The sequence below is a fragment of the Salvelinus fontinalis genome, chromosome 2, assembly GCF_029448725.1.
Source record: "Salvelinus fontinalis isolate EN_2023a chromosome 2, ASM2944872v1, whole genome shotgun sequence".
Classification (NCBI taxonomy): Eukaryota; Metazoa; Chordata; class Actinopteri; order Salmoniformes; family Salmonidae; genus Salvelinus; species Salvelinus fontinalis.
In genome coordinates this window covers 42,581,899-42,595,645 of record NC_074666.1, presented here as the reverse complement: position 1 = coordinate 42,595,645, position 13,747 = coordinate 42,581,899, and the positions used below count along the sequence as shown (strand labels likewise).

General features: G+C 41.4%; 1 protein-coding gene across 5 annotated transcripts in view; it reads right to left on the bottom strand.

Moving 5' to 3' along the window:
• Positions 1-240: 240 nt before the first annotated feature.
• Positions 241-13,747, bottom strand: part of cadm1a (cell adhesion molecule 1a) — a 425,433-nt gene continuing 411,926 nt past the window's right edge. For all 5 annotated transcript variants that reach the window (XM_055875692.1, XM_055875687.1, XM_055875698.1 and 2 more), the window contains 2 exons: positions 5,373-5,501; positions 241-4,502 (listed from right to left, as the gene is read on the bottom strand). In XM_055875692.1, coding sequence (XP_055731667.1) covers positions 4,384-4,502; positions 5,373-5,501 — 248 coding nt within the window. In that variant the 3' untranslated portion in view covers positions 241-4,383. The remainder of the gene's footprint in view (positions 4,503-5,372; positions 5,502-13,747) is intronic.

Sequence of the window (13,747 nt, the reverse complement as noted above, 5' to 3'; positions counted from 1 at the left end):
GTGCATAGGAAAGGCATACATTTCCTAAATCTGAATCGGCCCCGTAGTTTGGAGAAAGAGCTTGCTCTTGATATGCTCCTCAAACCACAAAATGTGCTTAATGGACTGTGTAATGGCTCGAAAAACCTGAGGCCATGCATTCAATGTTAAGCATCAATTTTATGTCTCTTTATACATGTCTCTTCATGCATGAAAAATTAAAATTAAATAAGGAAGAATGAAAAACAACACATACACCAGTTACTTTGAACATTAATATATTTTCTTTTTTATTAAGACAAGAACTCATTTTTTTTTGTAAAAATGTCTATTAATGAACCAATACAAAATGTGTATGGGAATGTGGATATCTTTTTTCTTCATTAATACACATTAACATTGCCCAAGTAGACCTACAGCAGAAAGACAAAAATAATCAATGAAGACAATGAATTGATAAACAACCAAACGTCCTGGGAGGAAAACCAAACATGAGAGACGTGTTTAAATGGATAGTTGTACAGCCACAGCTGAGTGTGTTCTGTTCCTGTGTCATTTTAACAAACTGAGTACTCATACATTATGAACTATGTCTATACAAAGTCATACTTAAACACATATTATACAGTTCACTGAATATTTAAGAAAATACATAAAACATGTACAGCTTAAATGCAAAAAAACAAAAAAAAACACCAGTTGTCTCTTGATCTAAAATTATTAGCGTTTTTTCCATCAATTTGTGGTGGGGCCTAGACTTTGCATTCTACCTGAGATGCAATCACACCATTCAATGCACATGAACCTGAGACCAGTGGTGTAAAGTACTTTAGTAAAAATACTTTAAAGTACTACCAAGTCGTTTTTTGGGTATCTATAATTTACTTTGTTATTTATATTTTACTTCCCTACATTCCTAAAGAAAATAATGTACTTTTTACTCCATACATTTGTCCTGACACCCAAAAGTACTTGTTACATTTTGAATGCTTAGCAGGACAGGAAGATGGTCCAATTCATGCACTTATCAAGAGAACATCCCTGGCATCTCTACTGCCTCTGATCTGACGGACTTACTAAACACAAATGCTTAGTTTGTAAATTATGTGTTGGAGTATGCCCCTGGCTATCAGCAAATAAAGAAAACAAGAAAATGGTTCCGCCTGGTTTACTTAATTTAAAGAATTTGAAATGATTAATACTTTTACTTTTGATACTTAAGTATATTTTAACAATTCCATTTACTTTTGATACTTAAGTATATTTAAAACCAAATACTTTTAGACTTTCACTCAATTAGTATTTCACTGGATGACTTTCACTTGAGTCATTTTCTAATAAGGTATCTTTGATTTTACTAAAGTATGACAATTGGGTACTTTTCCCACCACCGCCTGAGACAGGAATTAACATAAGAATGTAAAAAGTAATTTGATAAAATAACACGGTCAGACTACCAAGTTAACAGTACCTTGAGTCACAAAGGGGCATTTCATGAGAAAAATAAAACAGATAACAACACCTAGGAAAAAGAAATGACAAAAAACATTCTATACCTTTCTGGACTTTTCACATCCATCCAAATAGTTGTCCATCATCGAATTACATTTGATTTCAGTCTTCATATCACCGGTGGTAAGTAGGTGCTCATACAAATGAACATTTGTTTTATGTCAACTATGCTCGAGGTGCATACTTTCCACAATACACTCCTGTTTCCTATTGGTTCTGAAAGTGGTCCCCATTCCAAACCACAACACACATAAGTAAAAGGTTAAAAAGCTTAAACAAACATATATATCGACCCAGTCCACACAGCGGTGAGTACATTTAATAAAATCTCCACCTACAGAGAGTGAATAGATGTGTTCACTTGGTAAGAACATACTTTTTTAGGTCCAGTTTTGAATGGAAGCCACCACACTTTTTACCGAAGCGAAATAATGCTCAATGTTAAATACAAGTCACACAACCTCAATCTAAACGATGGTAACATTCTCTCTGTTGTTTGTTCCGTTTAAACAACAGAGGGAATCCAAAATGTTTCATATGATGTCACAGTCTAAAATGAAGCATTTAAACGAGTCAGGAAGCCACCGCTGTCCTGATAAACAAACAGCATTGTCGTCGTGGTACAGTGTTAAATCAGTGATAGCTCCTTTTCCAACATATCATATTTGGAATATATGTCAAATCAAACATGAAAGCAACTTCACCTCTTCAACCTCATTGTCATATCAACCACCTCAGCAGGACAGTAACTAAATTGAACAGCAATGCTGACTGTGGTGATGTAGAAATGAAATGAAAAGTAATAGATAACAAAAAATGACTTTTGGCATTCCCCAATTCTCCCCCACTGGCCCTTTCAACATGGTCTCATCTTAAAGCTTAGGCAGGTCATTCACAAAGAAAGAAAATAGAAATGGTGCACACTCACATACATGCAATGTGGTGTTGACTGACTGTTTTGGCAAGTGAAAATTGTTGCATCATGACAAGACCATGTACAGTTCAGAGGCTGAGGTGTGATGGTAGTGGCATAAGGCCGTCTCCAGTGGTAATTCCTAGTGACACACACGCTTCTCAACTGTCATCACCCATTCAGGAGTGTTGTACAGTATGGAGTGACAAAACTCACAACAAACAGCTTGTGATAATCATAAAAACCACAAAATTATTCTGTCATGAAATTCCACTAGGATGTAAAAAATATTTCCTGGCACGTGTTGATGTATAATACATTGGTGTAAATTTATTGGCTGGACATAGTTTGTATATTGTTGAAACTACTGAACTGTTTTGTCTTGAAATCATATCCTTTGTAAAAATGTCTTAGATACAATGATTGTATGTTCTTTGCTCAGAAGCTATGTATCCCCTATTTATCACCATCTCCTTCAAAATCCTATAACCCTTTTACAGCTCTAGTTCTAATTTTACACACAAAGCTGGAAAAATACAACTAAATGTGTGATTTACCTGTTCAGTATATACCAAGATGAAGGTAGTATCACTTTATTAATGTTGATTGCAGTAAGTACCTCACAACCTAGATTGATATCTCGCTTATAATGAGAATATTCATCTTTGATAATCAACATTATAGTTTGGAGATGTCTTCCGGTCATTTCGCATTGAAATGAATCCTATCAGTATTACATAGTTTGTTTTTCCCCCTAACTATATTACAGCTTGGCTAAACTGAGGCATCTTGATTTAGAGACAAAGGGTGAGTACAACACCAAAGAAACCATTAAAAACAAATTATTTTTTGTCAGATTCAAAAATCTGAATGAGAGAGGATGTAAAACCCAAAAATGTCATCACAAAAAAAGAAATGCCTGCCGGGGGATTGCGGTTCCATTCAGTGGAACAGAACAAAAACATCATTGTACAGAGAATAAAAGGTGAAAATAATGAATTGAAAATACCTCTAAGTTCAGCATAGCGAGGGTGAAATAATGTGCCTTCTACTTTCCTTATTCCAAATTGTGGCAATCTTTTAAATGCGCTGGCATATCTAATTTGAAAAACAAATTGAAGAGACAGAGGAAGGAATACAAGTGATCCACGGTGATGAGGAATTGGCCCCGATACAAAGAAAACAAGGACAGTTTTCGAGACCAATTGTCCTCTACTGTCTTCCTTTAGATTATATTTCTGTGTGTTTGTGTTTTGAAGAGGGGGAGGGAGCACAATGTTATTTATGGGTAATAATATTTTCCTTATATTCATTTTTCGAATATGATACGTAAAGCGTTGGATGTGTTTTGGAGCTTTCAAAAGGTTTGGAAAAAAAGAAAGGTGGTGGTTGAGACCTGGCCTGCTCACAGTATAGTGGAAATAGGGTTCTTATGAGCTTTTGGTATGCAGGAGAGGACGTGTGTGCGAACACAGTGGGAGAGATGAACAGAGCCGCTGTGTAATTTTACCCTCATAGGAAAGCCAACAGCACAATGATAATGAAGAGAGTGGAAGAGGGAGGGTGGGGAGCAACAGGGCATGTTGATGGGGGGGGGGGGGGGGGGAAAAAAAGAATGAATAGAAAATAAATTCAGAACAAGGCACAGAATTTTCTGCAAATGGTTGAACTAAACAAAATTCGTACCAGCAGTTTTGGGAGGTGTCGCATGGTGACGCTCTCTTCTACAGTGATTTCTGGCAACCCCCAAACCCTTACCAAAAACTTCCCCTCCCCATCTTCCCACCTTATACACACAAAACCGTTCCTCCTCAGCTGCAGAGACTGGACAATACATTGTTCAATCCCGGGCAATCACCCCTAAAACCAACCTACCCAACCTAATCCAACCAATTCTCAAACCCCAAGCAACCCCCCCTCCCCCCAACCCAAAGACAGCGTGGTGTTCCACAGAAAACAGTATTGGGGCCCTGTGATTTCTATATGTAGTACTCCTTCTTCTCGTCCGAGTTGTTGTGGCCCCCCTCTGCGTTGATAATGGCCGTGTCTGCATCTGCTGCATCGTCGGCTCCTTTAGCTTCATGCGTGAAGTAGGTACCTGAAGGGGGGATGATAAAAATGGACACTTCATTGCTAAGCTCCTGAATTCCTACTCAATTTTCCTTGACATTAACAAGCAAATCATTGAGCCAAAACAAACTATGAGGTTTATTGTAGAATATTTGATCTCATAAAAAACATTATTAAAATATAATCATATTAAACTCATAATTATGTCCGTTGGCACACCAACACAAACTCTAATGGAAACTGTAACTTAAAAGTTATATATCAGCTGCTAAGTTTTTAATTCTTGTAGGTCAATTATTTATTTGCCACTCTAAACCATTACAAACAAATCATTTTTTTGTCATTTTTTGTTAATCCTTGCCTAGTTAAATAAAGGTTAAAAACCTCTCTGTTTGCATTCTTTGATTCACATTCAAGATTCGCACATGGATATACAGATTCTGCTTCAGCTCGACTCACAACTTCGAATTAACCTTGCCAAGTTCACCGAACGAGTGGGAATGAGCAATCCACTTCAAACTTCATTTCTGACAGGGATTATTCACATCCCAACAGTGTTGGGCCTGATAATGAAGGCGATAGCTCAGATCAAATGGAGAAGGGCAGGGAGTAATTTAGAATCAAAACCAAAACCATGTTCTGTACTCCAAAGACCACCCCTTCAAAAGTACAGTAGCCATAAAAGAGAAAAAAATCTGATTGGGCTCAGGCGGTATGGTAGAATTCCTAAAACAGTGTTCAGGGGGAGAGGGAAGTGGATTTTTGATAGCCCAGGACAATATTAGTATGATACTGAGTAAACAAAAACATGACATTATAGTGTGTCTGTGTACTTTCTAACCTTGTGATTCCACAGAGGTGCTTCTATAGATAGAAAACAAAAGGGTTTGTCACACACCTTTGTGTCTTGCAAAGTACCGTCCCAAAATGATGAGTAGACAGAGCATGGCAAAGACAACCACAGCCACCACTCCTCCAATGACTGCATGGTCGACGGCTCTCGGTGCTCCCTCTCCAGCTCTGGAATCTGTAAGTACAATAACAGAAACAGCTTTTTAGAGAATCCACAAACAGTGCATGCTAATGGAGGACATCACACCCACTTTGGTGGATTAAAGATCTACAAAGAAATAATGATAACATTAATCCTTCATAGTACATCATCAGCTACTCCAGCCTAAAATACACAAATGCTGTTTGCAGTTGGAAAAAAGGGCAAAATGAGAATTGTGAAACATTTCGGGAATCACAGCAATAAAGGCCATGAAGATTCTTTCTAAAACACACAATATTATTCAAGTAAAATGTATATTTTATATTCCAGCTTCCACCATAATGAAACTAAATATATAATGAACTGAATTATATAAAACGTCCAGAATGTGGTAAGAGTTTGGTTTGTTATGCAAAATTACTGTTTTTGGAGAATTGCTATACAAAATGAATTTACATATCACATAGCATGTTATCCAATTTACAGTAAGAGCATGCATAACTCTACTGTGGTTGGCAATTTAACGGAATGGCAGAAGAAGATAGTGGAACATTTAAACATGATTTATGAAGTGATACGGGTGGTTCTCAACTTCAATCTACCAGAGCAAGCACCGCTGTTCAAATAAATCTGGACCCTGCCCTGTCTCCAGTCAGAGCTATTGAAATACATTTAGCTTGCAACGACTAAAAGTGCAGTTTCCAGGCAATTTTTTTGAAAGATTTATACCAGTTTGGCCTGAAGAACAAGGCAGGCCTCAGAGGCTCCAAACCGTAATGATATGTGAAGGTTATTGATCATGTGTAGGGATCCATGACAACCAAAAGTTAATGGCGGTTTGTGGACTTGATTGGTTCTTCACGGCGCAAAGGAGGAAAATCTTTCATCAATAGTCCACACTCTGCTAGGAAATGATTTTGGGTGAGAGAATAGATAGGAGACCGGGGGCTTTCGACAAGACCTTACGTCATTGAGAGAGGGAAAAGTTTCAGATTCAATGAGGGATTATACATTTGTAAAAGTGAGGCTTTGGTAATAGCCTATGCCATATCACAGCTACATTCCTGTATACTGTATATCAAAGACTAACCGATTCGATTTTGTCATTCCGGGCGTTTAATTCCAGACCTATGTATGTTTACAGGTGCATCATCTTCAAAGAGCTATCCGGAAAAGATAGGAAGGCTAGAGGGAATGGAGAAGGAAGGAAAACTGAACAACCGTCCTCTTTCCAATCGACTCACATCCACCGCACTCATCGCTAGCCTGAATCCCAGCTTAAGGAATTACTGGTTGGTCTTGCCACAATTTATTAAAGGATAACGAAGAGAGAGAGAGAAGTCCATGCTGTTGGGCAACATGGCTACCCTCTTCCTTACCCAACTCACCTCATAAACAACTCACTGGTAATACTGGGGGGAGAGAAAGGGAAGGGGGGAGAGAACGCCACAGTCACAGTGCTACCTGCCAAACTCAGCCAAACTCAACCAAACATTACTTGATAACCCTAATAGGTTATTTTGACTTCAGATTTCCTTTTTCCGCGCTGGGCAGATTCAATTAAAGTCTGCAGAAATCCTTCTGACACTTAATTCGCTCTTGTCAGGGAGGGCGGTAAAGACGTGCGCTAACACACTTTCCTATTAAGATGTTAATGTGGACTTGGGCTACGCCAGTCTGTGAGGCTGGGGGATAAACAGAGGCCTATGGAAATGTCAGGGAATTTTGCTCTCTCCCCTCCCCCTGAATAAAATGACTTCCTTTTTCTGTACTGGATAAGGGAGGAGAGGAGGTACTGGGTCCATGGTGGGTTTGACATCCCACTCAGTACTTGACACTAATTAACATAAACTGACAAATGGACTGGACTAGGGGAACCGACTGTCGCCTCCCATCCTACATCGGGAGTGATCTGACCCCCAGTTGACCCCCACCCCTCCTTCGCCATCTCTGTCGGCCCACCCTCCCTTGCCAGCCTCAGTGCAGCGACTGTAGACAAATGACAGGGGGCTAGGGAACACAGGCAACAAAAATCTGACTGTAGATTGGAGTTTATGATGGAGCGAGGGGCGTCACTCAGGTCATAACGCAATCAGAAGAGGGGGAAATTGTAATTTGATAAAAAAGTCCACTGTGAACCAACATTGTTGCATTGTGTAATTTTAGAGAGGGCCAGATGGTTTGGAAATGAGTTGCTTCACTCTCATAACACAAACCAATGAACGCCTAATCTCATCCAGCCCATTCCGCCCCAGGAATATTCAATAATTCACAGAGAATTGGCATGGTAATGTAAACCCCTGAAATGTCCCTCCATCCAAATTGACTGCAATGAGTCACTTAATTATACCTATTGCATGGTGCTTATAGATGAGTCATTACCACCAACAACAATCCTTGTTAAACACTTAGGATTTAATGGTATAAAACTGGAGCAACGGAGCATCCGTACCTTTCTATACTTCAAACAGATATTGGCGTTAACAAAAATATAACAAGGTGTATATTTCCAGTTGATTGACCCCAACATCTTTAGGCAGATTAACCCTCCATCATGTGGGTTAAGACCAAGACTTTATTCAATCAAAAACGGGTATAAGATAGTTTTCAGGGTGAGGCAACACAACAATTCTTCATGTGTTGCATGCTGGAAATTATATCCGGTTGACTTTTTTGTCTCACACAGTGCACCTGGTTTAAAATGAATCCAACTGTGCATTCTCGCAGCACAACAAAGTGTTGTTATGTCTAACCTAGAAACACCTGGTTCATGTTTTGTCTGAACAGGGCCCGAGTGTAAACGTCAGTAAAACCAAATGCTTTTGAAGCCGAAGTGCCAGCACCCAGTGAGCACAGCTAGGTACTCAGATCTCTTTATCCTCCATCACCCATCTTCTCCACAGGTGGCCCCCCCCGTTGAGAGGGGAGATTGTTACAGACATGGCGAGATGGCACATTGGTGCTACCTGACAGCAGGTAATCAGGGGCGGACGTATTTCTCCATCCCCGGGCCTGGGGTGTTCCCCAGATTACTACCCAGATGCTGGAGCCCCCCAAGGCAACACACCAGGCTTTTTCACTCTGCATTGTTCTTATCCTCAGGCTATCTTAACCCTGGGCTAAGCTTTAGACCTGGGCTAAGGATTCATACTTGTATTCCAAAGCACTGGGCTTACGGACCAACACACATTCTATCTCTGCCACGTGACCAATGTTAAGCAAATTATTTACACATTATTTCCTCTTGCTTCTAGCCTTTTATTTTCAACAGTGATGGTTTGAATAAACCTTGCTGTCTGCCTGTCTGACCACGGAAACAATGTTTCACTTTTGACATATGATATCGCCCCTGTACAGCGAATGCTGTGCATGGACGAGACAAACTTCTCTGGGACAGCCGAAATCATGCAACAATAATATTATCATGGATTCCTATGTCCAATTAAATGTCAATAGAAAAGCTATGAAAACAGATGAACATGAAGCATTTGCTGCCCTTCTAGCTGGAGAGTTTGTGTCTTCAGTTGGCTAGCTAAGTGAGATGTTAGCCAGCCTGCAGAGCTATCATTTTTGTTAGCCATAGCAACCAATGTTTTTGCATGGATAAAAGCATTTGGTTTCCTTGTCAATTATTTGTCATCAGATGGGAGTACTATAAATGTACTTATTAAAATACCATGCAGAACGCATCACAGGCATATGCAAATTAGGTGAAAGTACAGCTTTTGTGATTGGACAGTGAAAATTCTATGCCTTGTTCTTGACCCCATTTCACACGGGCTATTTTGGCACCATGTTTCTGGGGCTGCAGTACACTGCAGTATAACTGCAGTATGTGGCAAATACTGCATCCAAAATAACACCATTTTTTTACTGTGGTAATTTTGCTGTGTAACTGCAGTTAGAGTGCAGTATAAATCAAATGTTATTTGTGTGTAGACTTTACTGTGAAATGCTTACTTACAAGCCCTTAACCAACAATGCAGTTCAAGAAGAGTTAAGAAAATATTTACCAAGTAGACTAAAATAAAAAGTAATAATAAAAAGTAGCACAATAAGAATAAATAGGCTATATACAGGGGGCACCGATACAGCGTGCGGGGATACAGGTTAGTTGATGTAATTTGTACATGTAGGTGGGGGTGAAGTGACTATGCATAGATAATAAACAGCGAAGAGCAGCCCGGTGGTGATTTGATTAATTGCTCAGGAGTCTTATGGCTTGGGGGTAGAAACTGTTTAGGAGCCTTTTGGTCCTAGACTTGGCGCTCCGGTACCGCTTGCCGTGCGGTAGCAGAGAAAACAGTCTATAACTTGGGTGACTGGAGTCTCTGACAATTTTACGGGCTTTCCTCTGAAACGCCTATTATATAGGTCCTGGATGGCAGGAAGCTTGACCCCAGTAATGTACTGGGCCGTTCGCACTACCCTCTATATCACCTTACGGTCAGATGCCGAGCAGTTGCCATGCCAGGCGGTGATGCAACCGGTCAGGATGCTCTCGATGGAGCAGCTGGAGAAACTTTTGAGGATCTGGGGACCCATGCCAAATCTTTTCAGTCTTCTGAGGGGGAAAAGGTTTTGTCGTGTCCTCTTCACAACTGTCTTGGTATGTTTGGACCATGATAGTTCTTTGGTGACGTGGACACCAAGGAACTTGAAACTCTCGACCCGCTCCACTACAGCCCTGTCGATGTTAATGGGGGCTTGTTCGGCCTGCCTTTTCCTGTAGTCCACGATCAGCTCCTTCGTCTTGCTCACATTGCGGGAGAGGTTGTTGTCCTGGTACCACACTGCCAGTTCTCTCACCTCCTCACTATAGTCCGTCTCATCGTTGTCGCTGATCAGGCCTACCACTGTTGTGTCGTCAGCACACGTAATGATGGTGTTGGAATCGTGTTTGGCACGCAGTTGTGGGTGAACAGGGAATACAGGAGGGGACTAAGTACACACCCCTGAGGGACCCCAGTGTTAAGGATCAGCATGGCAGACATGTTGTTGCCTAGTCTTACCACTTGGGAGCTGCCCGTCAGGATGTCCAGGATCCAGTTGCAGAGGGAGGTGTTTATTCCCAGAGTCCTTAGCTTAGGGATGAGCTTCGTGGGCACTATGGTGTTGAACGCTGAGCTGTAGTCAATGAACAGCATAGGTGTTCCTTTTGTCCAGGTGAGAAAGGGGAGTGTGGAGTTATTCTGCAATTACTGCGTCCAAAATACCAGTCGACTGCAGTCACTCCACGTTTACTGCAGTTTCAAAACTGTAATCTTTTTTTGTAAGGGTGGGCTAAGGTGCAGTGTAAACGTGCCTAGTATGGGCCAACCTGGTGGGCCAGCCTGGTTACGCCACTTCGATACAGCTACGACCGGAAGTGACTTTTCGGAGCAGGTTAGGAGAGCATTTTGGCTAACCATAAGACTTTTCCTAACCCCTAATCTGATTATTTTAACCTGCTACATTATTTATCCTAATCTACTGCCTAAGTTCTCCTAAGCTGCTACCAAAGTCACGTCCAGTTGTAGCTGTATCGAAGTGTGTGAGTGAGTGTTGTGAGTGTTTTTAGGGAATCTTGGAAGGCCTGTCTCAAGCTCAACTAATCTCATGCATGTGTAACCGGTGTGAAATGGCTAGCTAGGTTGCGGGGTGCGCGCTAATAGAGTTTCAATTGGTGACGTCACTCGCGCTGAGACCTTGAAGTAGTTGTTCCCCTTGCTCTGCAACACATGACGGCTTTTGTGGAGTGATGGGTAACGATGCGGTAATGATGGGTAACGAGGCAGTTGTAGATGTGTGCAGAGGGTCCCTGGTTCGAGCCCAGGTAGGGGCGAGGAGAGGGACGGAAGCTATACTGTTACACATGACGAGGGAAAGTGTCTGAGGTGGAAAGTTAGAATTGCATGCACATATACAGGCAAGGCTAAAAACAGGCCTCAAAAGCAGAATGATTTCAATGAATACTGTTTACCATTATGTCCAGAAAGGTGATATCTTACTGTGAACTGTACAAAGAAAGTGTTGAATAGATGGGAGCAAAACGAGTGAAAGTAAAGAATGAAAATTTGCAACCACCAACTTTTGCTTTTAGAAACATCTATGTAAATCTAAAGACAAGGATTATTTTCAGCTTCCAGAATACAACACTCAACCCAAGGAATGGTGATGTACTGAATTCAGAGAGCCGTTCTCTCCTTTGTATGGAGAAAGTGGTAGACAGACCGCCAATAGGGTAGTCTCTAGATCTCCATCAGACAACAACTGAAACTCTAAACTTGAGTACAAACATCCAAGTGACATTTAATTCTGGGTTGTCAAAGTCCAAGACAAAGACTTAAAGAGAAAGAAGAATAGGTCTCAACAAAGCACTGTGCGGATACAGGACCTTGGGGTTGAAGTGAAATACCAGTGTGAACACAGTCTTGATGAGGGGAAGGAAAGGATGACTCTCAGGGGGTGTCCATCTACAGACCACAGTGGGAGTGCTGTCATGCGGGGTTACTCTCAAACACGCTTTCCTGATAGAGTTGGTGACCGGCCCCTATAGGAAGTCACCCGCGAACAATGGAGTCACGTTTACACTCGCTGAGGGCTGGTTAGCTTGAGAGGGTCGAGGCACTCTGCCGTCCACACCTTTTGTAACCCGAGACACATCTTCCAACACTCAGAGAGGAAAACACAGACGTGATGGAGTCTATAGCATTTTGCTGCTGTGATGTGGCGACGTGTCGTGTGTGAGTAGCAGCACCTTCCTGAGGTGTTCAACAACTTGGGATTATTTTGGACCAAAAACACCGCCAAAGAAGGAGCGTTCTTTTGAGATTGGTCCCCTCACGCTTTTTCCAGCGGGACACCGTGGGGTAATTTCCCTCCCTCTCTCTCTCTTGATCTATCCATCTATCTTGTCAGTGGGAAAGAAGAGAAAACAGAAGAATCTATGTCTATACTGTTTGCTGAGAATGTATTGTACCCAGTCACCCACACCTCCCTGTGGTTTCTTTACAGTCTAGGTTCTGATCTAGCCCAACACGCTCCAATTTACCACCAAACAACTTGAATGACAAACGCCCAAGCTATATACTAGAGTCCCACAGGGATCTGACTCTGTCCTCCCTGCTCTCCTTTCCCCCCGCATTCTCTCCTTCTCTCCATGACTGTTTTGCTAAGCGTCGCCAGAGGATAGAGAGGGTGAGTGTTTCCAGCCCTCTCCCAGTTGTTTGCTGTTTATGTGGAGAGATAGTGTTGGTTTTCTCTCCACCACCCCCATCCATCCCCGCTCTTGTGAGTGGAGCCTGTAGCCACACTTGATCTTGCTCTCAGAGTCAATTACTTCGCTTCCTTGGGATAAGGCTGCTGTTGTTTTTCAGCATCCGGGATCGGGGCGCTCATTGTCAAGTTCTAATAACTTTCTCAAATGAAGCACACGATAGCAATAGGCCTCGATGCTATCCTCTGGTGGACAATTAAAATGGTATTCAGTCTGGCCTATTGCCATCTCTCCTTGTTTTGTTGCCTTTTGACATTTAGGACACACAAACAAACACACTCATATGAACTCTTTCAGTAAATCTCCACCAGGTATTTCAAACACATTAGCCGAGCCAATTTAATGAGCATCGCTCACTGAAATCAAGGATACTTTAAGTGTTTCTTTGAAAATATCCACTCTGTTTCAATATGCAACATTTGTGAATTACCGAGCCAATTTCTAGAAAGGCCACTCCAATAGTTTTTAAGCCTGCTTTTTTTTCAATGCTTATGGTAAACTGTTGCAAAATAAATAAATCCCAATCTGAGGTCACTAACTCTCTTGGTCCATAGACTACTCTAAAGTCTATAGTGATCCATACAATGAGGTAGCCTATATTTGCCATTTGTATGAACTATTCTAGAAAGGCTAGAGGCTAGCTTAAAGAGACGTAGCGTTATAGCGTGATTGACAATTAAAGGTAATTTCCCGATTGAGGAGCTGACATATGCAGCGTTTGCCGTGCGTGAGTGTGTGAGAGTGAATTTCTGTGAATTTGACTCTCTTATGAATGGTAAGTGTATGTGAATGTACACAAGTGAGTGTGCATGTGTGTTTCTAAGTCTCTGACTGAGTCTGTAAATATATGATTACATTTGTTGCTTTCTGTGGTATGGAAACTGCGTGCCCGATCATGGTGGTGTGTCGCTCTGGACTGTCATCCGCTGAGGTCTGTATGTGTGAATAATGAGAAGAAATAAGGAGGACATTTTCAGCTTTAATATCTCATGATTAGGGCCTAATTAGATGGCTCCACAAG